This window comes from Gymnoscopelus microlampas (assembly GCF_963454915.1).
Source record: "Gymnoscopelus microlampas genome assembly, chromosome: 11".
NCBI classification, from domain to species: Eukaryota; Metazoa; Chordata; class Actinopteri; order Myctophiformes; family Myctophidae; genus Gymnoscopelus; species Gymnoscopelus microlampas.
This window is the reverse complement of record NC_139948.1, coordinates 40783729-40809221: the sequence shown is the minus strand read 5'-3', so window position 1 is coordinate 40809221 and position 25493 is coordinate 40783729. Positions and strand designations below refer to the sequence as shown.

The following is a 25493-nucleotide window of genomic DNA, read 5'->3' as shown; positions in this document are numbered from 1 at the left end:
AAGCATGTGAGCGAGAGTAAAGAGTTCAGCACCACGGACGGGTGCAGCGATCATGTCGTTTTGGGACCTGTCCCCAATCTAATGAGCAATAGGACGTTCTCTACTGTAAATGATCAATAGCTAGAATGTCTAGAAAAATTGTCACAACGGCCCATCAGTTCAAATATAGGCTAGGTGCAAGTACAAGTACTTTCAAAGCCTGCCGTGGATTTAGGAGAGCACAAAACTCTCTCTCACACTGTGAGGTGCCTGTAAGGTGGCACTGCAAAGTGAACGACGGCCCGAACTTCTAGTTAGCCTACATTTCAAGTATACGTCTCACACACTGGAGTTGCAACAGGCAACACATTCAAAATACTGTATGTGTCCACTTTGGGCAGCTTTTATAGTTCCTCTTTTGCATTTATATTCACTGATTCCGTTGATGCTGTTGATTTGACCCAACATACATTTGGAGCCAAAAGAGGCGATTCACTTCAAAATGTAGGTTACATGTTGCAAAGTGAACTGTGAGTTAGCTCTGTCCAATAGTTCTATGGACCACATGCAGAGCTTGAGTGTGCAAATAAACCAACAACTAGGCTACTCATGCTGTGCAACACAACATTTCAATATTATTTACTAATACATTAATTTGAATTACTCAAATCAGTTTAGTCAATTTACTGCCAGTGCCAGCCATGACTAATCCCCATGGCTAATTGAAAGCAATAATTGAAGTAAGGGTATATAGGGTATGCTTTAAAAGCGACAACGTATCGGTTTTTAAAACAATTGTTTAGGTTAACCGAGTAAATCGGTGTATATAGGCTGCCGCTGCACTAATATGCCAGGGTGCGAGGCCCACACTGCGCGCAGTCCTACGCTCATAAAGACTGGTCGACTCTGAAGTAAAGTTAATTGGCACTGCCAAGTTGGCAGCCATGTAGTTTAGATTGGAATCAATCAAACGTCACACTATCATGTCATGTCATGTCAACAACCAATAAACAACCTTGAACATTGAACCTTGAGGTTTCATCATGTCTGTGTCTGTTGGTTTGTGCTTTGACGCAGTCAGAGCAAGTGCAGCATTAAGGCTATAATTGTAATAATAATAATTATTATTATTATTACTATTATTATTATTATTATCATCATCATCATCATTATTATTATCTTTATTTTATCCAACTGCTCAATCACTTATTAGCGTAGTAGGGGCCAGCAGCAGTAAAAGGTACAATTGTGCAATTAGCGCCTTATTTATTCACCCTTATTTATTCATAGAGCCTACATTCCCACACCAACGGTGGAGGAAACCATGCAAGGTGCTACCAACCTGCTCTTTGGTATAGCAGTTAGGGCTTCACAGTATTTCTCAAGGATATTTCACTAACACTAACCCAGGTAGACGGCCGGGGATCGAACCAGAACCTTCCAATTCCCAACGGCCACTCCACCAGTTGTTCAGCACGCAGTCTCTCTCTCTCTCTCTATTTGGAAAATGTTCTAATGTAAAGTAGCCTATATATTCGACATTAAAGTCTAATGTTTCTGCAATTGCTACAAATTGCTTAAAAAACAGTAGGCCTATATCCAATATTTTTGGGCATAATTAGTTGAAGCATAAATTTAGGTCTGATAGTGCTGTTCAAATTATGTATATTTTGCATGTATTACTTAAGAACAATTTTCAAATATTTCATTTTAAAACATTTTGGAAGACATTTTACATCGAGCCGCCCACTGCTCACTCTTCTTGTGTCCAGTCCAGGCTAGAGTCTACGACATGATGACGTGAACGATAAAGTTTGTGATACACCCACGTGACGTCATAACAGGGAGGTCCTATAGTACAGTAGCCTATGCCTTTGTGACGCAAAGTTTCTTTCGTTTTCATTGGCGCGAGGAGGCGACTTCTGTTTGGCTACAATAACAAGGTAGGATAATAATAATAATAGCTTAACTGGACAAATGCTCAAGCCTATCACTCTCCCGCATTATTTTTATTTTAAGTTATATGGGCTAAACTTTGCTTATTTCCGACCGCCTGACGACGTTTCAAATGATTTCAAAGTCGGGATAGGCCTACTTTGCCTCGAGTCATATGCGCCCTCCTGTCGTATAGTTTGAGCTTTCCAAATATCAGATTTTACATTAAACTGGACTGTTAGTATGTGATTATTATGTAATTACTAGCCTACTTCCCAGGGAGACAAACAAAAAGCCTGTATAAGGGTTTGAACGCTCTACATTTCAGCGCTTTCTTTTTTCTTCACGCCGTTTGGTGCCCCCCCCCCCCCCCCAAAGGTTGGTGCCCTGTGCTGCTGCACCTCAAGTCCGTTGGATAAGCCACCACTGGATACTGACCATGAAACTGACATGATACTGACCATGATATTGACATTATACTGACCATGATACTACTGACATGATACTGACCATGATACTGACATGATACTGACCATGATACTGACATGATGCTGACATGATACTGACCATGAAACTGACATGATACTGACCATGATATTGACATGATACTGACATGATACTGACATGATGCTGACCATGATACTGACATGATACTGACATGATGCTGACCATGATACTGACATGATGCTGCTGACCATGATACTGACATGATGCTGACCATGATACTGATATGATGCTGACCATGATACTGACATGATGACCATGATACTGACCATGATACTGACATGACACTTACTATGATACTTACATGATAATGACATGATACTGAGTCTGACCATGATAATGACATGATACTAACCATGATACTGACATGATACTGACATGATACTGACATGATACTAACATGATACTGACATGATACTGACATGATACAGACCGTGATACTGATTTAATGAAAAATTGTCGATGAATATATTAAACTGACCCTTCTCTGTACGCTCCCTGGGGGGCTGTACCGCCCCAGTTGAGAAACTCTAGTCTAAAGTTTATACATTTATTACATGATGAATCATTTATAATCGTGATATTGAAATAAATAATCAATGTTACATTGTTTGTAATCATCTCAAGAGAACAAGCCCCTACCTGACCATACTGTACATCATAACCTACACATGAAGGAGCCTTTCTTTGAAGGGCCTTGTCTTTGATTCACTGTGGATAATGTTGTTTATATACAATGTTTAATGTTATTTAAACTCAACCACTGATTTTCTGAAATACTGTAAATATAAATGTTAGAATGATTTGATGTCATACTAATGTTTTTTTTAGGATTGAGGAATTTAATATAACCTTTTCTTCTGACTTCTTTTCAGATCCTGAACCTTTACTCCAACACCTTAATCAGTCATGGCACACCACAAAGACTGTCTATCAGCTATTTTCGATGATTTGGATGCTGACGAATTCGGGAAATTCCAATGGCAACTGCGCAACGAGGGCAACGTTAAAAAAGCCAAGCTGGACAAGGCAAACAGGGAGCAAACAATAGATGCAATGGTCCAAACATATGAAGGTGATAAAGTTCTGGACATCACGAATAGGATTCTGAAGAAGATCCAAAGGAATGATCTAGTGCAGCAGCTTTCAAACACTGGGTCAGATTCAGGATCCAAAGGTAATTTAATTTGATATTTAATTGTCATATCATATCATATCATATATCATATATCATATCATATCATATCATTTTTTAATCTATTGCAATTTTAACACTATGGGAGTAATTTATACTCAGCTACTTAATTAAGTACAGCTAGATTGTAAATAGTGCTCAGTAAGTAATTGAAGCATGGATTAGGTGCTGTCCTTGACCTTAACCAAATGTTGGTTATAGATTTGTCATAGTTTTAGAAGGATTAGAACAAGGATAGCATTTACCAGAATATATTAGGCTATATACTTGTTTGTTGTTATAATGCATTATTATTATTATTATTAATCCCCCATCTTGTCTTCAAGGTGCTTCTGCAACTCAGGCTATGACAAAGACCCAGGAGAAATCTGCAGGAGAGAAGTTGCGGTCCAGGAGAAATGTGTTCATTCAAGGAGTCTCTGATGCCAACCTGAACCTTCTACTGGAAGAACTACTGTTAAAGAACGTGATCAATGAAGCAGAAATGGAGTCGGTCAGAGGTGTAAAGCTTTGGTCAGCACGGGAAATTATCGACATGGTGCGTAGAAAGGGAAACGAGGCGTGTTCAGAAATGATTGACATCGTTTGTCAGCTGGACCCAAAACTTGGTGAACGGCTGCATCAGCCCTCACCTGCAGATCAGACTGACAGGATGACCACACACAACAACAGATTCACAGGTGATTGTCTCTCTCTCTCAGTGTGGAAATCAGTAAAGTCAGTAGTGACAAAGATTGTCATAAACATAATATAATGTATAATTATGATATAGTTGAAATACTACTACAGTACTACATATCATGTTCTCTCTCCATGTTTTCTTAAAGGTGCTTGCTCAACTCAGAAAACTCCAGAAATGACAGTGTCGGAACCCAAAGGTAGGTCCTGAGAATGTGGTAAACAGAAAGCACTTCTAAGGGTGCAGTCACACCGAACTTTGATTCTACTCATGCGGTGGATTCTGATTATGCGGTGGATTCTGCCTATGCTTTTCAATGGGAACGTCGCAGTTTGTTGCCATTCTCGGATTTATGCAAAAAACCCTGATCCGTTCCCATTGAAAAGCATTGGCAGAATCAGACGCATAGGCAGAATCAAAGTTTGGTGTGACTGCATCCTAAGTCCCTTTTCATACGATTTCAGTCTTTCTAGTATGGATTGTGTCTATTAACAATTTGAACTGTACGGAGTCAGAGGCAACTTAATTATGTACAAGTAGACTGTGCTAATTTAAATAAATAAAATAGGAGTACACCTGTGTAATGACTGAATGCCTGAATGTTAGAGGAAAAACACTGATTACATTACAGTATGTTATCTTATCCCTAACAGTCCTTAATGTGAACATCTACAACACCGTGTCTGCCTCCAACGAACGTAGTTTTGTCCCCCTGCCCATCCTGGTTAACACTCTCGCTGCTGACTATGGCGCGAATAAAAACCAAGTCAAGCTCGCTGCTAAGAGACTGGAAAATAAGGGCATGCTAGTCCAAGCTAAGAATTTTGGCTATAAAGTAGCAAATCCCTTAGTCAAGAAACATGATGCAACCAAGAAGCATAAATCTAAGAAACCAGCAGCCAACAAACCTGCAGTCAAGACACCTGTAGCCAACAAACCTGCAGTCAAGAACCCTGTAGCCAACAAACCTGCAGTCAAGAAACCTGTAGCCAACAAACCTGCAGTCAAGAAACCTGTAGCCAACAAACCTGCAGTCAAGAAATCTGCAGCCCAGAACAACAAGAAAGTGACCAAGATTCCCAAGAAAGCCAAAAAGAAACCCACAGTTGGCCAGAAAGCCCCAGCAAAGAAGAAACCCCAGCCCAAGGCAGTGAAACCAAGGAAGGCAACCTCAAAGAAGAAATAAAGACCCTGACATTACTTTTTACCTGACTCTTACCCTCAGTTGTGCCCCTGTTTAATAGTGTTTAATAGTTTTATGTACAACCATAGCCAGGGATGTAGTGGAGCCGGGACGAGGTGGAACAGCGCCCCACCAGCTGTTTGAGCTGTGCGTGCGTCTGTACCCTCGAGAGTGCGTTCAACTTACTTTGAACATTAGCACCTACCTGACGCACCCGCACATGCAGGAGGGTGAAGTCCTCCCTAACCTCACGCTTCGTTCAAAAACAATTCACATCATCTGACAAAATCTGACAAAAAAGGTGCGTATTACTTTATATTGTAGGCTACTTTTAAAGAAGGCATAGCTGTCAGATTTTCTGAAGCAGTCCGAAGATGAACGTTTGATAACAGTGGCTGATGCATTCATGAACTAAGTTTACAAAGGTCTGCAAGGTAAATGTGCAGATAACAACACTATAAGGTATACCCATTATGCAAGTAAAGAGAATAAAGTTTGATATATTGTTGGTTAATAATTAATAGGCCTACATATTTAAGAGGTTATTTCAATGTGCAATTGCACGCGTGTGTATGTGCGTGAGTGTGTTTGCGTGACGTAGCTCCCCCACAGCTAAGAAATGCCACTACATTCCTCACAATACTGATCAAATATTAGTCATTCTTTCTTTGAATCAGCTCTGTCTGAATGCAAGAGAAAGGATTGATGAATTAAGCCTAACCCTGATCCCAACCCTCTCGCTCTACTCTGTCAACCCAAGCCCTGTTGTACACAAAACACAAGTTTTACAGAAACCTGTAGCTTGTAGATTGGTTATCTGTACGTTATTATTATTTTTGGCACACACACAGACCTATGATGGAGCATAAATTAGGCATTAGACGAAGGCAGCTGGAGATGTTTAAAAACAAATAATAATGCTTTATTATTTTGTGCTGTTTTGTGTGTCTGTTTGGCTTTTGGTTATTTGTAAGTAATAAAGTTTGGGTTATTATAAAAAATATAATACCTAGTTTAGTTCTTTTTTGACTTTTCAGTCACCATACATATTAACAAAACAAATATGCAAATATGCAGATTGCTCAAATATCATACAATTTAATATAATATCCAATAGTTATCTATTTTGGAAGATATTGCAATTATCCTTCTTTGTTGGAGAAACATTTCCTCCATGGGATCAATGTTATTGTATGTAGCTAAATGATACGTTTTTCCATTCATCTTCATCCCATAAGAACAATTTCCTATGATGTAGTAATTTGCAGTGCACACATTGAACAGCAGATCACACCTGGTTACATCATTTATTAAATAAATAGACACCAAATAGACCCAAAAAATGATACAGAATAAATAAACGTAATAAATAGACTTTTATAAAAAAATAAATAGGTTCTTCATCCACACAGTCACACTACATCATCTAGAGGGTTGCTGCAAGCAGGTCCAGTCTCAGCAGGTGTGTGAGGAGTGTCATTCTGACGTCTTCCCAGCTACTAGCGCTGTAATTCTGAAAGAGAGACAGTTACATTTTTATTTGGGGGGGTCGCGGCCTGAAAAGTTTGGGAACCCTTGTCCTACTAGGATGAATAGTCCACAAGTTTGGTACAATAATTGGGTCAATTATTAATCAATAATTGACCCACTTGACCTTGACCTTTGACCATCAAATTGCACCCTGTCATACTGAATTAGAGATGTAATTTATGAAGTTGTCTTGTGTTGTGATTTGATGTCCTATTTCAAGTAACCATTTCAACCACCATGGTGTTTTGTCTTAGCTCAACCAATATTTTAGTCCAATGAGGAAAACATAAAGAAGAGTAAAAAATAAAGTCTAGAGAATGAGATACCAACCTTCACTTTGAGGCTTTTCCTCAGAGCTTTGAAGTGGAGTTTGGTTCTTTTGGTCAGTTTGGTGACAGAGTGGGAAGGAGACACATGCATTTGCTCCACCTGGAACACATGAAAGCTTATTATTTTCAGATCTGTTGTCTATTAACGAGTTATAGCAAGGAAACTTTAAAGGTCTCTTCTGATCAACCCAACATAGCCTCTGTCCCTCTTTCTCTGTCATTATCATTGTTGGTCTCTATTTTGCCCTTGTCAAAATAGAGACACACACACACACACACACACACACACACACACACACACACACACACACACACACACACACACACACACACACACACACACACACACACACACACACACACACACACACACACACACACACACACACTGAATGCCATGTCTGCATACACAGTGTTGTAGTTCTGAGGTCTGGCGGTAGAGATCGTTGTTGAACGTGTCCACGAGTGTCTGATCCCACGTCGTCTTGTTGAGGCTTCCACTGTCGAACACATGGGCCACCTGGGTCAGGGTGGCTACGAGGAACCTGGGTTTATCATCAGCCTGAGAGAGAGAGATACCAGTATCGGTGCTTTAGATAATACTTTAATGATGATGATGGTGATGATGATGATGATAGTATTTGCATAGCACATTCATTAGATGTATCTCAATCTCAACATGCTTTACAGTGTTGAAAAAATAAGAAGTTAATTTACCGTCAGCTGAGATGCGTGGTTGTACTGTCTGTATGGGAAGTCTGATATTTCACCTGTAGAACTACTGTTACCCTGCATGGAGAGAGAGAGAGAGAGAGAGAGAGAGAGATCATGGAATAGTAGCCTATATGCATCACCATGACTGTGATGTTGGAGGTCAATGCTGCTGGAGGCCTATGTAGAAAATCGAAACACTTTTAAAGTTAAATGTAACTATGTGTAGAGTACACTACTGCATGTTATACATCTCTAAAGCACTGTAATGCATATATCTTCAAATAAATTAGCCTTCCTTGTATGATGAACTGAAATAGCAGATCTACAAGGCTTAGACAACATTACAGCGTAGAGACTTTTGACACATTTTGCCTATAATGACATGGTAACCCCCCCCCCCCCCCCCCCTCCGGAAATCTCATTTGTATTTGATTTCAGGAGTTGAAAAATTAGAAATGAAATACAACTTACCATTTTCTGGAGGATGGAGATGGTGTTGTTACTGTACACCTGGAACATGCTTTTTGACCCGGCCAGCTCCTCCTGCTTCCTCAGCCACATGCACGTCTGCTGGGCCTCGACCACGAGTACGAGCATCGTTACAATCATCATTACCGGCCTCTTATTGGCTGACACCATTTTTCCTTCACTTTTAAATTAAATTGCAATATCTCCACAAAAAAAGGGCACAGACCACAGGGGGGCGCTGTACGGCTTCTGACAAAGACAGGTGTCCAGATGAAGCGTCGATTTAACACATGTATGGACTTTTCCAACAAAAAAAAGCAGCAGTTATAATTCGTTGTTGTATGAAGATATTTATGATTTATCCCACTTGTTCTGTAGAGTGTTGAGTCTTTTTGTGCCATTCTAATCTGTAAAGCTGAGTTTAAATAGACAGAAAACTAAACCGAGTTGAAAAATGAAAAACGGTGGAATGAAGGGAAACCCCAGGCTTTTCATATACCTGGACAGTACCAGCCACAGGTAGGTAGACTATGGTTCTCAACCTGTGGGTTCTAACATGATAGGCCAGGGGGTCCCCAGATCTGACACTGAAGTGACAATTTAAGGACCTTTAAGACATTTTTAATACCTCAAAAAGACAGAAAAGAAAAAGACCATTACTGCATCAAAAGTAATCAACAAACTATAACTGGTGAAACATTGGCCAAATTGTCAAATGATATAAGAAAGAGGCAAATATTGTGAAAATAGCAGATCTACAAGCTCACAATGCCTCATGTTGCAAGGTGTTGTGAGCTTAATTGTAGATCTGCTATATTTTCACAATATTTATCTGTGGAACCGAGTCAAACTAATGTAATGCCTATCAACTCCTACAATTTGTCAGGGTGGGGGGTCCCCAGTTCAAATATGATTATTTTGAGGGGGTAACGGGTGGCCGTAGTTGAGAACCATGGCATAGATAGTGCCTGAGCGTCAGTCACGGACGTCACACTTGAGTTGGATTAAACTCTTAATTAAATTGATTCCTACTGCTGGTGAATAAACGTGACCGAATAATGCAGTCTCAAGTCATGTCTGCAGTGAGTTTTGAATTTACACAATTAATCACAAGGACACAAATTCACAATAGCTACATATGAAAAATAATTGACAAACTTTATGCTGCAAGTGGTCCAATGTAAAAGTAATAAGCAACGACAAATAATTTTGGCTTGGCTACACTTCTTTTCTATAAAGCGACTTTGTGTACGTTATATAAATCTGAGCTATTATTATTATCATTATTATTATTATTATTATTATTATTATGTATTATCATTATTATTACTATTATTATTATTATTATTATTACCCTTACACAAAACAGTCAGGATATAAGTATTAGTGAAGCAACATTTTAATAGGACTAAGTAAGGAGACAAAACTGCTGTAGTAGGCTACATGAAGTCCATGTTTTATAGCTTTATAATAACCAGTTCAGTGAAATAATTAAAATACGGAAAATAGGCCTATTAGAATGTATTATCATTGGACAAATTTAGACATAGCTAACAAATTCAAACGAAACAACAGCCAATGAAATAATGAAAATCGTTTAATGTTGGTCACATAAACATTTCTTATAGAATGTATTTAAGCAATAGCAATTAAAATAGGTAATAAATAATTCAGGTATAATGGACAATAAATGTGTCTATGGTCCAAATGAACTAAATCAAACCCGACCACTTATTCTGAAGAATATAAATACTCCTATTGGCTAATAGGCCTTTAGTAGCTTATAAAGGCTTTATATATAATCATAATAATCATCATCATAATCATAATCATCATAATAAAACAAATTAATAATAAACAGAGACACAATATTAGTTAAAAAAGACATAGACCAGAGTAAATATAGGCCAGGCAGGCCACCAGGCTAAATCCTGGACATTGACAATACATCATCAACCACTGTTGATGATGTATCTATAAACTTTAGAACACTCATATACTTTATGTAGGCTATTGTGTCGTAACTTTAGTTATTCTGACGACGACAACAACACCTCTTAAGATAGGCCTGTAACACGCTACTTCAATGATCTATCATTCGATTATCCCTGCTGTTTCGTGTAAACGTTTTTTTCGTTGCTTATAACTTTAATTCAAGTTCTCATGATAAATGAAGTTCTGATGTCAACGCCTAATTCCATTTGGATTTCGGCTTTCCAGTTATGTAGAAACAGTGTTTGGTTTGTAGACTTTAATCATGTGATCCATATCTGTGAACTGAAACACGATTCATTCATGTCTGTCTGTTGGTTTGTGCTTTAATTGACGCAGAGAAACTGTGGGTTGACAGTTTCATTGGAACTGCGCAGGCTATTATTAGACTGGTTGTAGCAGTAGTAGTAGCAGTGGTGGATAAAGTACTCACATTCTTTACTTAAGTACAAGTACAAAAGTACTGGTATCAAAATATACTTGAAGTACCAAAAGTAGAAAGTATACTCATTATGTAGTATGTCCCATTTCACAAGTTTTCAAATTTATAAACTATATGAAAGTCTTTTGAAAATAGCAGATCTCATACATGCTCACAATGGTCACATGCTAGCATCGTGAGCTTGTAGATCTGAAATGTTTATAGGGTTGAAGTGGGTAATGTATGGTTTATAATAATAATCAAAGAGGCTATACAAAGAAACAGCTAAAGTTTTCAAATAATTGTAGTGGAGTAAAAGTACAATATTTGCCTCTGAGATATAGTGGTGTATATGTAACCATGGCACAAATATCACAGATCATGTAACTTCGACTACGCCACTTTGGGAGTTTCGCCCAAAGAATCACTTAAAGTGCTAAAGTAACTAACACAGGTACAACACAGGTTCATTTGTAATTGACTGGAGCAGAGACGTGCTTCTCAAGGTAATCACTAATATTTATTATAACTGCCACATTAATGTTATCATGCTTTTACAGTACTTTAATTAAACAGGTAAATCACAATTGAAATCACAGATAAAAGGTTAAACGGATCAAAAGCACTATAAAATCTATCAGTGAGAGACACAGTCAGACTGTAGGGGGGGAAGGAGAGGCGGAGGAGTTAGTACAGTGACACTTCAAACACTTCAAACACTTCAAACACTAAAAAACACACTTACACACAATACTAGGTGGGTTAGGTGCACACAAAACCACACATACGCATGCAGTGGACAGTAGAAGGTCTCCCCCACAGTGCGACTGGTCGCCTCCAACTAATGGGGTACAGAAATGGCAATTAGATACTCATATATATATACAGTGGCATAATCAGTGGCAGTTGGTGATCGATGCAAAAGTAAAATACAATAAAGAAATAACTAAGAAAAGGGGCAAAGGCAGCAATGGAGCTAAGGAGCGCCTATAAAACAAAAGACAACAGTTAGCCCCCCCAGGCATTATAATTATAAATCAACATACTTTCAAATCAAAATACAGAGCATTAAATACCTCAACAGTCAAGGTCTGTGTCTAGGGCAGGGGCATGGCAGCATACAGTGGCACCAAAGCAGCACTATACTGGCGGGAGAATACAGGGGCCTATAAGTACAGAATAGTGTTATAACCACGTAGGAGGGCACAATCAATACAAAGGCAACTTTACACGACGTACCTCAGATTAAGTGAGGTTTGGGCCCTACTTGGCCTAGAAACCACCTCTTGGCCTTTGCTCTGCGCTCAACAGTGAGGCAGAGAGGAGGGCGCCTGAGGAACATTAATACCATTAATAAATACAAAACAACAGTAAACAGTTTAAAAGCAAAACAACACTCCATTGCCTACCTTGCTCAGACAAGCCAGTGCCTACCTACAGAGTCAGAGAGCCAAGGCAGAATGAGTGCATGAGCACTAGGCTTTATAGGGGAGGGGTTAATCAGCGATTACCTACACATGTGTAATTAGGGTGTGGACCCAGAAGCCTGAATGGAGGCAGGTCTCCCTGTTACAACCTACCCCTCCTATTTGTATCGGCGCCCCGACGATAGAAAAAAATGAAATTCAACCACTATTTCCATGGCCTATAAACTGCAGCTGTCATGTTGCTTGTCCCAGGCATCCGAGAGGTTGCAGCCCCATCTACCCTATCCCTCACAGACAGTGGGAGGTGGTGGATGTTTGCGTGCCTCCCGGCTGTCTCCCGAGTGGTCCGGCGAAGTGACATCTCCGGTGGGCAGGCATCTGCATTAGTGATTACTGAGGAAGCCTCCTCCATGGGTGGTGTAGCCGGTCTGACGTCTCCTGGGGCTGATGACAATGGAAGAACATGAGATTGGCTAGGTGTGGGTGGATGTGCTACCTCACCTGGGGGCAGGGGCTGAGTCGTGGTCCACCATTCACCACCAGCATCTTCCTCTATACTACTGTCCATCGGGGCGGTGTGTCTGGTAGGACTCCCCCTATGTGGGACACAGGAGTTTGGAGGTACTGGTTTAAGCTGTGTACGGTGGACATGCTTGGTTGGACCTGGGGCGGCGAGGGGTGTGATGGAATACACAGCACCACCCTCTGCAGGTGCCTTTATAACTCTGTACACAGTTGGGCCCCACAAATCTTGAATCTTCGTTCTACCTCGAACACTGTGGTCCCGAAGATAGACCTGTTCCCCCTCCGCAAGTGCATTAGGCACCAGTCGTTCATCATGTCGCTCCTTTCTGCGATGGGCTGCTGCCTGTAGCCGGTCTCTGGCCCCATCGAAGGCAGTCTGGAGGCGTTGTTGATGTTCCCTCAGCCAATCACCGATGGACCCTTCGGTTGGAGCGGTGATCCTACCCAGGAGGAAATCCACAGGCAGTTGAGGTTCCTGACCAAACATTAAGAGATAAGGCGTCTCACCTGTGGATTGATGAGGGGTCGTATTATATGAAAAGACAACCTGGGGTAGATAATGTGGCCAGTCCCGTTTCTTGGCCGGTGGGAGAACTCGCAGGAGGCCGTGTAGAGTGCGATTGAAGCGTTCACACTGGCCATTGCCTTGAGGGTGGTATGGAGTGGTATGGGTCTTTTGGATGCCATAAAGGTTACAAAGCTGCTGTATCAAAGAACTCTCAAAGTTTCTTCCTTGGTCAGAGTGGATTCGAGCTGGGATCCCAAACTTATAGAACCACTCCTGTACCAGGACACCTGCTACTGTCGAAGCTCGCTGGTCCCTGGTTGGGATGGCCTGGGTGAACTTGGAGAAGACATCTGTCATTATTAACACATGCTCCCTCCCATCTTGGGAGCGCTCTAAAAGGGTGAAATCAATTGCAAGGATTTGGTTTGGCCTACCTGCCAGCAAATGACCCATAGATGTCTTAATAGGGGGCAGGGTGGGCTTGGACAAGACACACCGCTCACAGTTCTGGCACCACTTCTTGACATCTTCGTACATCCCTGGCCAGTAGCACCTTTCCCTTACGAGCTCTGTCGTCCTCTCAACTCCTTGATGGCCATGTCCCTGATGCAGCTGGTGCAAGATGTCCTTTCTCAAGGACTCTGGCAGGAGCAGTTGATGCACTCCTTCCTCTCCATCAGGCCTGCGAATGCGACGGTGCAAGAGCCCACCCACTTCGGTCATTCGGTCCCACTGGCGCAGAAGCTCCAACACTGGTTTTGACAGTACTTGCCGCTCTGCACGATCAGGGCCTCGATTGCGGTGCCAATACTGATAGAAGATGCCAATCGATGGGTCCTCTCTCTGCAGCTTAAGCAAGTGGTTGGTGGAGTGGGAAGGGAAGGCAGACATGCTCCTTTGGGCTACCTGCCGTGGCCGCTCTGCTGCCGTCTGTCTCAGGAGTTCAGGGATGGACGTTCCAGGTAGGACTGCCTCCAAAACAGGGGACCCGCTGGGGGGCCGATACTGCCTGGAGAGAGAGTCGGCATTAACATTAGTGCGACCAGAGCGATACTTGATGGTAAAATCAAAAGCTGATAACTCAGCAGCCCATCGTTGCTCGACCGCCCCCAATTTGGCACTATTAAGGTGGCTGAGGGGGTTGTTGTCAGTCCACACTATGCATTTGTGTCCCAGCAGGTATTCTCTAAATTTCTCTGTCATTGCCCATTTTAGTGTCAGGAATTCAAGTTTCATAGAGCTATAATTGGACATGTTCCTTTCTGAATGGTTCAAAGCTCTACTAGCATAGGCTACTGGTCTCACCTTACCCCCTTGCTCCTGTGAAAGCACTGCTCCCAGGCCACTATGACTGGCATCTATCTCCAAGATTAAAGGGAGGGAGAAATCAGCATATGCCAATACAGGTGCGTTAACCAACCGTGCCTTGACGTTGTTGAAACTTTCTTCACAGTCAGTGGTCCAGTTGTCTCCTATCGGCCTCCTGGCTCCCCTCTTAGTCTGTGGGCCAGAGAGCTCATTGACCAAGCGATGCAAGGGGGCAGCGAGCTTGGAGAAACCCTCCACGTAACGCCTGTAGTAGGACGCAAAACCCAAGAAGGATCTTAACTCTGACACATCCTTAGGGTGGGCCCACCGTGAGACTGCGGAGAGCTTTTAAAGATCCGTAGCGACTCAGTCTTTGGAAATGATATGACCCAGATACTTCACCTCCGTGCGGAAGAAGCAGCATTTCTCCAGTTTGGCTTTCAGGCCTTCCTCTCGCAGGCGGGACAGAACGGCATCCAGGCGTTGCAGGTGTTCGTCTATAGAGGATGAAAACACTACCACGTCATCCAAATACAGCAACAATGTCTGGAAGTGTTGAGCACCGAATATTCGCTCCATCAACCTTTGAAAGGTGCTTGGTGCATTGCACAGACCGAATGGCATTCGATTAAACTCGAAGAGTCCAAAGGGAGTACAGAAAGCAGTCTTCAGTTTGTCCTTCTCCGACATTGGTACCTGGTTGTAGCCACTTGCCAAATCCATGGTGGAGAACCATCTTGCCCCCGATAGGGCGTCCAAGGACTCCTCAATCCGAGGAAGAGGGAAAGCGTCTCGCCGCGTCTTGGTGTTGAGCTGCCGATAGTCTACGCACATACGAATGCTTCCATCCTTCTTCTTGACGATGACTATCGGCGAGGCGTATGGGCTGCAACTCTCTCGGATAACCTGGGCTTGCAACAGCTGATTGATATGTGCTTTAACTGCATCGTAGTCAGCGGGAGGTATGCGCCTATATCTCTGCCGTACAGGCACTTCATCTAAGAGAGGGATGTCATGGGATATTAGATTAGTGCAGCCCAAATCACCCTCATGGGTTGAAAACACAGATTCATATTGCTGTAGGTGAGATCTGATTTTAGGCTGTTCTGACTCTGGAACAGCACTTAAATCCATTGAGTCAAGAAGGCTTCGTACATGGCTTACCTGGCTTGTCTGAGAGTTCATAGTGGCTACCACCGTTGCCCCATCTGACTCCTGACGGACCTCCTTGACACCTGCAGGTAAACTTACAATCTGGGCCTGGCTCAACTTGCCTATGGGGCAACGACGGGGGAGTTTGATGCTAGTGGCTCCTACATTCACCACAGGGATGTAAGCTGTACCTCTGACTACTTTAACCATTGCAGGTGAAACTAGGAGGCCGGCTGGGAGAGAGTCAATTTCCATAAGAGGCTCAAAAAGTGCAGTGGTAGGTGCGCTGAACAATTGTTGAGCACAAGTGGTAGCCACCAACTTAACAGTACCCCCCAAAATATGAACTGGATGCCTGCCCCTAACCTTGACTGTCCCACTGCTGCGTTCTGCTGGCTGCTCCTGGACTTGATGGCAATATTGGAGAGCTTGTTGCAAAACCTCTGGGGCCTGTGTCACCTGAGAGAGGGTAAAAAGGGCAGGGCCATACTCTACAAATAACTCATGGTAGCATTCACGAAGGATATTCATACCCAAGATACCAGGCACGTTTGTAGTAGGCGGAGAATTGGGCTGGTCTTTCACAATCAGAATGCCTCGTTTGGATATTGCTCTACCCAACACCTGAACATCCAGCTCTACATACCCAATGTACGGGATATCGAGACCATTAGCGGCCGTAAGCTGTAACCACTGACAAGCATTAAGAGTTCCTCTGAGGTTTTGGCAAAAGAATGTTTCGGTAACAGTTGACACCATTGACCCAGTATCTACAAGGCATTTTACGTCTACCCCCCCCATCTGTACCACAACATGTGGGCATTCCCCTACTAATTGTGAGACGGTCTCAGTACTCACTTGACCCTGATGGCTTGAGCCGTTGATTGCCCCCTCTGAACTGTAGCTCGGCAGCACAGAGGGCGTCAGTTTTCCCCCTGCTGGCTGTTGGAGGCTGCCCGACGCATGGGATGGTTTGGACCCTGGGAAACCACTCTTTCGTTATCGCACACAGTGGCAAAATGACCAGGCTGCTGACAACGCCTACAAATTATTGGGCCATTGTGGGCAGGTTGAGGTCGCCTAGGGGGGTTTTGCAATACTAAAAGTGCCTCAGTAATCTCATTCAGTTGTTGCTGTTGCTTCTTAAATAACTCTTTCAACTCAGCCAATTCACTGTGGTGACTGGAGGTGTTCCCTATACCTTGGGGCGCCCTAGAAGTTTGAATGGCACAAAGTGAGGGAACTGAGTAACTCCGAGGCCTACCTTCAGCTGGTCTTCCCTCCTGCTCCCACCTGAGGGCCTCGCTCCTAACACTCAGCAGTGTGGCATTGGGATTTGCACGGACCGCCTGCTTCAATGTCCTACGTAAAGTTGGGTCATGAACCTGCTCTACAAACTGATCTCTCAACAAGATGGCGGAATTAGGAACACCATTAGGGGCACCCCTTACGACCCTTTCCATCAGGCTGAACAAGGCATGAGAATATTCCTGCAAAGACTCTCCTTCCAGCTGCTTCCTAGAAAAAAATAGCTCCTGCAATGAAACATAGGATTGAGAACAGGCATATAATTCCTGCAGGATAGTTAAGACCCTTTCAGGATCCTCCCTCTCCTCTTTAGGCCTATATTTGATTTCATCTTTAGCCTCTCCGTCTAGGTGGTCATAAATAAAATAGGCTTGGTCAATTGGGGCTAGGTGTCTGGCCCGCATACTAGCTTGGACTTCTTCAACCCAATCCATTACTCCTATACCAATATTACCACGGAACGTGGGGCACTTTCTTTCTCTAGGCACATAAAGAAGACGCTCTGGAGCCATGCTGGAGGAAGTAGAAGACCTAGAAGCAGCGTTAGTGGAACCTGAAGATGCAGGAGTTGAGGCCGGTACCTCCGTACGCTCTCGTGTGAGACGTTCATTGTCAGCCCTAAGCTGTACAACCATGTCCCTTAGTTCCTGCAATTCCTCCTCCATCCCTACAAGTGTCCAAGAGGTTAGAAGAGAAGGCAATTAACAGTCTTGGTTGTTGGGTTCCGTCGTCCGATGGACCCTTCAGCTCCAATGCCAATCCAACTGCTTTGCCCCTTTTCAAAATACTATCAAGATCACAGTGAATATTCCAAACTTAATTATATGGGAAACAATGAAAAATGTAAAAGCAAAGATCAACCAACTGCTCCAAAAACCTAAGAAACACGTCTTTGCTTTACAAGTCCTGCCGACTATCGCCAAATGTAACCATGGCACAAATATCACAGATCATGTAACTTCGACTACGCCACTTTGGGAGTTTCGCCCAAAGAATCACTTAAAGTGCTAAAGTAACTTACACAGGTACAACACAGGTTAATTTGTAATTGACTGGAGCAGAGACGTGCTTCTCAAGGTAATCACTAATATTTATTATAACTGCCACATTAATGTTATCATGCTTTTACAGTACTTTAATTAAACAGGTAAATCACAATTGAAATCACAGATAAAAGGTTAAACGGATCAAAAGCACTATAAAATCTATCAGTGAGAGACACAGTCAGACTGTAGGGGGGGAAGGAGAGGCGGAGGAGTTAGTACAGTGACACTTCAAACACTTCAAACACTTCAAACACTTCAAACACTAAAAAACACACTTACACACAATACTAGGTGGGTTAGGTGCACACAAAACCACACATACGCATGCAGTGGACAGTAGAAGGTCTCCCCCACAGTGCGACTGGTCGCCTCCAACTAATGGGGTACAGAAATGGCAATTAGATACTCATATATATATACAGTGGCATAATCAGTGGCAGTTGGTGATCGATGCAAAAGTAAAATACAATAAAGAAATAACTAAGAAAAGGGGCAAAGGCAGCAATGGAGCTAAGGAGCGCCTATAAAACAAAAGACAACAGTTAGCCCCCACCAGGCATTATAATTATAAATCAACATACTTTCAAATCAAAATACAGAGCATTAAATACCTCAACAGTCAAGGTCTGTGTCTAGGGCAGGGGCATGGCAGCATACAGTGGCACCAAAGCAGCACTATACTGGCGGGAGAATACAGGGGCCTATAAGTACAGAATAGTGTTATAACCACGTAGGAGGGCACAATCAATACAAAGGCAACTTTACACGACGTACCTCAGATTAAGTGAGGTTTGGGCCCTACTTGGCCTAGAAACCACCTCTTGGCCTTTGCTCTGCGCTCAACAGTGAGGCAGAGAGGAGGGCGCCTGAGGAACATTAATACCATTAATAAATACAAAACAACAGTAAACAGTTTAAAAGCAAAACAACACTCCATTGCCTACCTTGCTCAGACAAGCCAGTGCCTACCTACAGAGTCAGAGAGCCAAGGCAGAATGAGTGCATGAGCACTAGGCTTTATAGGGGAGGGGTTAATCAGCGATTACCTACACATGTGTAATTAGGGTGTGGACCCAGAAGCCTGAATGGAGGCAGGTCTCCCTGTTACATATAGTATAACAGTATACTGAAAATTGGAAATACTCCAGTAAAGTAAAAAAAAAAATACTTCAAAATTGTACTTAAAGTAGGGTAAGTGATATTTTTTGGTTAAAACAAAAAGTATTTTGTTAAAAGGTTAAAATACTATATTCTGATAGTAATCATTGCTATAGAGTGTTTTTTCAGTAACAGATGTCTCCCTGTCTCTCCAGCTCTTTAATAAACAGAAAATACATTTTTCGGTAGGTGTCAAAATCCCAGCCAATCAGGAGAAAGTACCCATTCTTAAGCTTAATTTGTATAGTGTTCCAGTTCCAATTTTGCCAGCTCATTTCTTAGTGTCATCACTTCCAATTTCACTTGTTTAATCTGTATCCTGATTGAGTTCTCTGTCCTGGTTGGATAAAATTGGAAATGAAACTGAAACTGAAACGAAAACGACAAGAGGAGACTCCTAATACTGAACAAACACTCTATAGCAATGAGTACTATCAGAATATAGAGCTATTTAACAATTATTTTAACCAACGCAAATCACTTACCCTATACCTTCAAGTACAGTATTTGAATAAATGTACTTAGTTAATTTACAGTAGTAGTAATAATAATAATAATAATAGTAACAAATATTATTATTAATACATTTTGGGCCTCCAAGAAAAGTCTTTGTCACACTCACAGAATGATTATATTGATGCATTCTTCAAATGTACTTTGTCAGGATCCGTGTCTGTGTTTTATTTTGTAGTGTCAGTGGTTCCAGTTTTTTTTTTACTTTACAGTTATGTATTTTTATTTTGTAGTTATAACTTATGTTTGTGGTGTTTCCTGTCTGTCCTAGTTGTATACCTGTCTTGTCTCACCAGTTTGTAATTTGCATATATTCTCCACCTGTGTCCTATTTGCCCCCAGCCAATCAAATCCCTGTGTTGATTGTCTTTGCGTTCACCTGTGGATAGTTAGTCCTGTGTCTATTTAAACCTCCCTGTGCTGGAAACTGTTGTCAGTTTCTCACATACCATATTCCTGAATTCATCTGTGTATACGTGTCTTTAGCTAAGCGGTTTTCAACAGGAGTCCGGTACCCCTAGGGTGGGGTACTGCAGGGGGGCTGCCAAATCCTTTTGTGATAGGGACTTTATTTTTTGAATTTTTACATTAATCACTTGAACCCTGGCATCCCTATTCTGGGGGGAACATTAGCTGAAAATAGCAGAACACTTCGGCTTGTAGATCGTCTATTTCCGGCGAAGGGGTTTGGTGTACAGGGAAAAAAGAGCAGACCAGAAGTTTACAAAGTATTCAGGTTAAGTCCTTAAATGTCTGAAAATAGCCTTTTAACATGAATCCAATATGAATGAAGTCAGGGTCCTTGCTTCACCTCTCTCTCCGCTAAGGGGTCTTTGGCCTGAAAAACGTTGAAGACCCCTGTTCGTCTCATTAAAACCCTTTTAACTTGGATTGCTCTGCCTGTGTCCTATACACTTAACTCCTGTATCGCACCCTGACAGCTAGAATACAGGACCTGCATTGTAACTCGCCACTCATGGTTTCAACATACAGAACTAATGCAGAACACAGAAGTTTGAGGGCTCCTGCATGGCTGCTTTATATTGACTTGGAGTAGAAGTGGTCTTTTGAGATGAAGATGAACACAGTAGGCCATACAGCCTATAGAGTAGTAGTGGACAGGGAATTTGAATACGTTTGATTTAAAGGTAAACACGTATGTCAGTTACACTTTATCTCCACAAAATATAGGACTACAAAGGTTACTGAATCAGAATCGAACACATCAAGTACAGCATAACGTTTTATTTTATGGAAAAAATACACAGACATAAGAAGTAACCGTCGGTATAGACACAAGACACACACACACACACACACACACACACACACACACACACACACACACACACACACACACACACACACACACACACACACACACACACACACACACACAGAGTATCCTCTTTAGTTGTTGGTGTATTTGTCAAGATACCTGAAATTCATGCTCTGCACATCCTTATAATAGGAACAAGGACACAAGTGGCTCAAGGACACTTTGACAGAGTGGGCGTGCCAAGGGTCGAACCGGCGATTCCCAGACATGGGCATCTCTACCCACTCAATTAGGTAAAAAATCAGCAGGTAACATGGTCAATATTATGCCCAAGTTCTCTCTGGGAGGCCACAATTTCTGGTAGTTAAACCACACCAAAAGAAACATAGCACATTACGTTTCACTGTTCGCTCTTCAGGGCTCTGGTGCTCACTTTTTTCCTTCTCATAGAGTTGGGGTTAGGGTATATATTGACATGAGAAAACACAAAAACCAAAAGCTGGCTTTAGAAATCACAAGCGCTCTGCTGAGGATCACAGTGTCATGATGTACAGATTGTTACCCCATGCTTCGCAAGAATTTCTAAGTTGATGATTCGGTTGATTGCTGACGGGCCCTAAGACAAAGTGAAGAGATACATGATTTCTATGTTTGGCAGTTGTGGCTATAGTGCTGAACACCTCCATCTTCTCCACCTGCCGATGGTTCACAGAACTTCACATGCATTCACTGCAGTGTGAACCGTAGTTAACCAACAACAGGTTAAGCAGATGAATTAATAGAGTGCTAAGAAAACACGTAAGTGCTGTATAGGTAATAATAACCAAGATAGGAGATACACATCATAACTATAACATAGGCCTACTATCTAAATAAAGGTAGTATCTGTCTGCAAGCAAACAACATACATCTTTCACCAACTAACTGTATTATACAGATACTGTAGTGCATTGGTTCTCAAAGTTGGGTCCGGGGACCCCCAGGGGTCCTTGAGGGAGTTCCAGGGGGTCCCCAGCTAAATGATAGATTAGGCACCAAATGGACCCTTATAGGTCTGTAACTCTGAGAGTGTACAAATGGAACCAAATGGACCCTAACGGGTCCATTTGGTTCCATTTGTACACTCTCATAGTTAAATTGACATAGATTTTACAATATGAATTGCGGTCCAAGTGATAGAAATGCCATTAAATGGGGGTCTGTAGCCCTAATGCATGTCAATCTGGGGGTCCTTGAAATTAAAATGGTTGAGAATCACTGCTATAGAGCCGTAAAAATCGGCTCTAATGGGGGTCCCTGCCATATCTTTTGAAATGGGGGTCCGCGGGCTAATAAGTGTCAATTTGGGGGTCCTTGACATGAAAAAGTTTGAGAACCACTGCTGTAGTGTAGATCTTCTCTGTTCATGTGAAAGTGACCTGCAGTTTTTCAGTGAGTGTTTTCCTGCAATACACGATAATGACTAAATAGAAGATTGTGAAAGGAAGTGCCTCATTCTGAGTTTCCTATCTAAAGAAAAGAGAAGTGACCACTGACCAGACCTTGTGCAGTTCTCTGTAAAGGAGTAACCAAAATAGAACAATGGTTTACCAGTTTTTAGAGAGAACAGATGACAGCATGGTTTCATTCAAATCCTCTTGATTTACGGGGTGTCTCTTTCCATGCCGTGGGTATAATCTCAAAGTAGTTATCACCTAACAGAAATAAGCGTGCTCTTGCTTGGCACAAGAAAGAGCAGATGGAACTTGAAGATACTAAAGGCTGCATTCTCTAAGAATCTGCTCTCATTTCAGAGCACATTCAGAGCATATTCATGAATGAACCCAATGGATGACATAGTCATCTCTAGTAAAGAAGAGTTTTACTTATTTGTAGCCTGGTTCCAGACAAATCTGCCATTGCAACAAAAAAAAGCCCTTGCAGTGATATTAGTCTGGCCATGCCAGTCTAACCTGTTTGGACTGTATCCTTGACAACAAACTGACAGGTGAAAGCATGGCATCAAAGGTGATCAAAAAAGTAAATCAAAGCACAAGATTGTTGTGCCGAATTTCCCCTTTTGTGAACAAAAGTGCTCTCAGGACTCTTGCCGAAGCCCTCATTCAATGACACTATGCTTGCACCTCCTGGTTCTCCAACACCTCAATGCTTACTAAAGATTAAGCTTCAAACCTCCCAAAACAAACTGATTCGACTACTTCTCGTCTTGAGGCCCATGACCCACCTTTTTCCAACACATTTTGCTAGCCTAGGATGGCTCCAGGTAGAAGACAGGGTTAAGCAATTAAAAATGGGATTGGCTTTCAAAATAATCAATGCGACTTCGCCCTCAATGCCCTCAATACCGAATATCTGACTAAATACCTAAAAAAAAGTGAGTGACACAGCCACAGCCACAAGACTAGAGGGAGCGACAACAACGATCTGGTAACACCCACCTACAGTATAGAACAAACATGGGTAAATTCTCCTTCTACAGCACTGCCACCCAAGTGTGGAATGCCCTGACCGCATCCCTTAAAAATGTGGATCACTGGATTCCTTTAAAACAGGCCTGAAAATCCATCTTTCAGGAGCCCGAAGGGGGAGGTAAACTCACTTCTCCCATAGAAAGGTGTTCACCTCGCCCCCTTTAACCCCCATCCCCCACCCCTTTTTCTACTCTGTACATATTATGTGTTTAATATTTGTGATGCTATTGTATTTTGGTGTTATTTGTTATGCCATGTTGATTAATTCAATATATAGGACCTCAATGGAAACAAGTCCACAGTACGTTTTTGTGTTATCCTTTTAGACATGTATGACTGTACTCGTGCTGTTTGCATTTCTGTCTAATAAAATATTCAATCAATCAATCAAAATGTCTCTCCCTTCAGTGTGTGAGGTGAAGACTGATATATCCTGTGCATGATGAATCAATGCCCACAGTAAAGGTCAAAGTGGAAGACTAGTTCAACAGCACGACACACACTATAGGAGCATGTGGCGGACTTAAGAGGGAGAACCAGATGCACAGAGAACTCCTCTGCCTCCCTCCCCGGCCTTTCACATCCTGTTCGAGACCAACACCACCTACTAATAGCACCTACACACCAACCACTCAGTGCCAGCACCACCTGAGGAGGCCAGGTCACTTCATCTCGGAGGCCGACGTGCACAGAGACTTCAAACGTGCATGTGAACATTCATAAGACTGCGGGGTCCTGGCACAGTGTGTGTGTGTGTGTGTGTGTGTGTGTGTGTGTGTGTGTGTGTGTGTGTGTGTGTGTGTGTGTGTGTGTGTGTGTGTGTGTGTGTGTGTTACATTTTATGTTTAAATTGCCTTGTGTAATTGTAATGTGTATACATGTACAAAAAATAAAATAAAAATCTCAACACCAGAAATCAGGCACAGCACATCTGTCAGCTTGAGTGCTAATTGACCATTACAAGAAATGACTGGTGTTCTAGAAATCTTGAGTTATCGGGGGATTGCCCAGTTCCTACAGTGGTTGGGGACTTCCTTAAACTAAAAAAGAGAAACTAAGAAAATGGATAATGAGTCCAATGGTTGAGGTCATGATGTAAGACCTTAATAAATAAGATAACTACACATTGAAAATGTGGTTAGCCGACTACATACCTTGCTCTGCAGGATTTCTTTCCTCATCCACTTTCACTTTTACATTTCACTTTCATGTTGCGCAACACTGTGCTAACTGTAACAGCAATACCTTACAACACGATAATAATAAAGATAATTCTGGACTGTAATGAAAAACAATTGTGATAGTTATATTCCTAATAATATAAATAGGCTATGGTCTCCTCTGCAAGTCACATTTTAAAGAAATTCAATGTCCTTGATCGGTGTCTCCTAAATACTTGGAATGCATTTGTAGGCTATTAATAATGTTATAATATGATAGCCTACTATAATGACACAACAGAGTGTTGCACATAATACACAAATAAATGTTCTTCAGTGGTTCTTTGGCATGGTTGCGGTTGGTTGGGATGTTTGCGGTTCAAAAATAGTGATCTACAAGCTCACAAGCTTTTACATATCTGCTATTTTTGAAAAAAATAATCTAAATAAATAATTGAATAATTTAGAAATTTTCTTCAACACAAATCTTCTCTCATAAGGGTCCCTGGCCCAAAATCATTTTAGATATGGGTCCGTGGCCAAATTTAAATTCTGTGAGCTTGTATATCTGGTATTTTTGAATAGCCACAGTTTAAAATATGGATAAAGGGGTTCAAATGATTGTGATGCTGTATTAACAAATTTAGCTGGGGACCCCCTGGAACCTCCTCAAGGAGCCTGGGGGTCCCCGGACCCCACTTTGAGAACC

General features: G+C 42.0%; 1 protein-coding gene across 1 annotated transcript; it reads left to right on the top strand.

The window, feature by feature from the left end:
* Nucleotides 1-1883: 1883 nt before the first annotated feature.
* LOC311056395 (uncharacterized protein) lies at nt 1884-6450 on the top strand. The gene is made up of 5 exons (XM_084072968.1): nt 1884-1922; nt 3294-3595; nt 3940-4293; nt 4441-4491; nt 4946-6450. The coding sequence occupies exons 2-5, from the start codon at nt 3328-3330 to the stop codon at nt 5476-5478; spliced, it is 1206 nt and encodes a 401-aa protein (XP_083929094.1). The 5' UTR covers nt 1884-1922; nt 3294-3327; the 3' UTR covers nt 5479-6450.
* The last annotated feature ends 19043 nt before the right edge of the window (nt 6451-25493 follow it).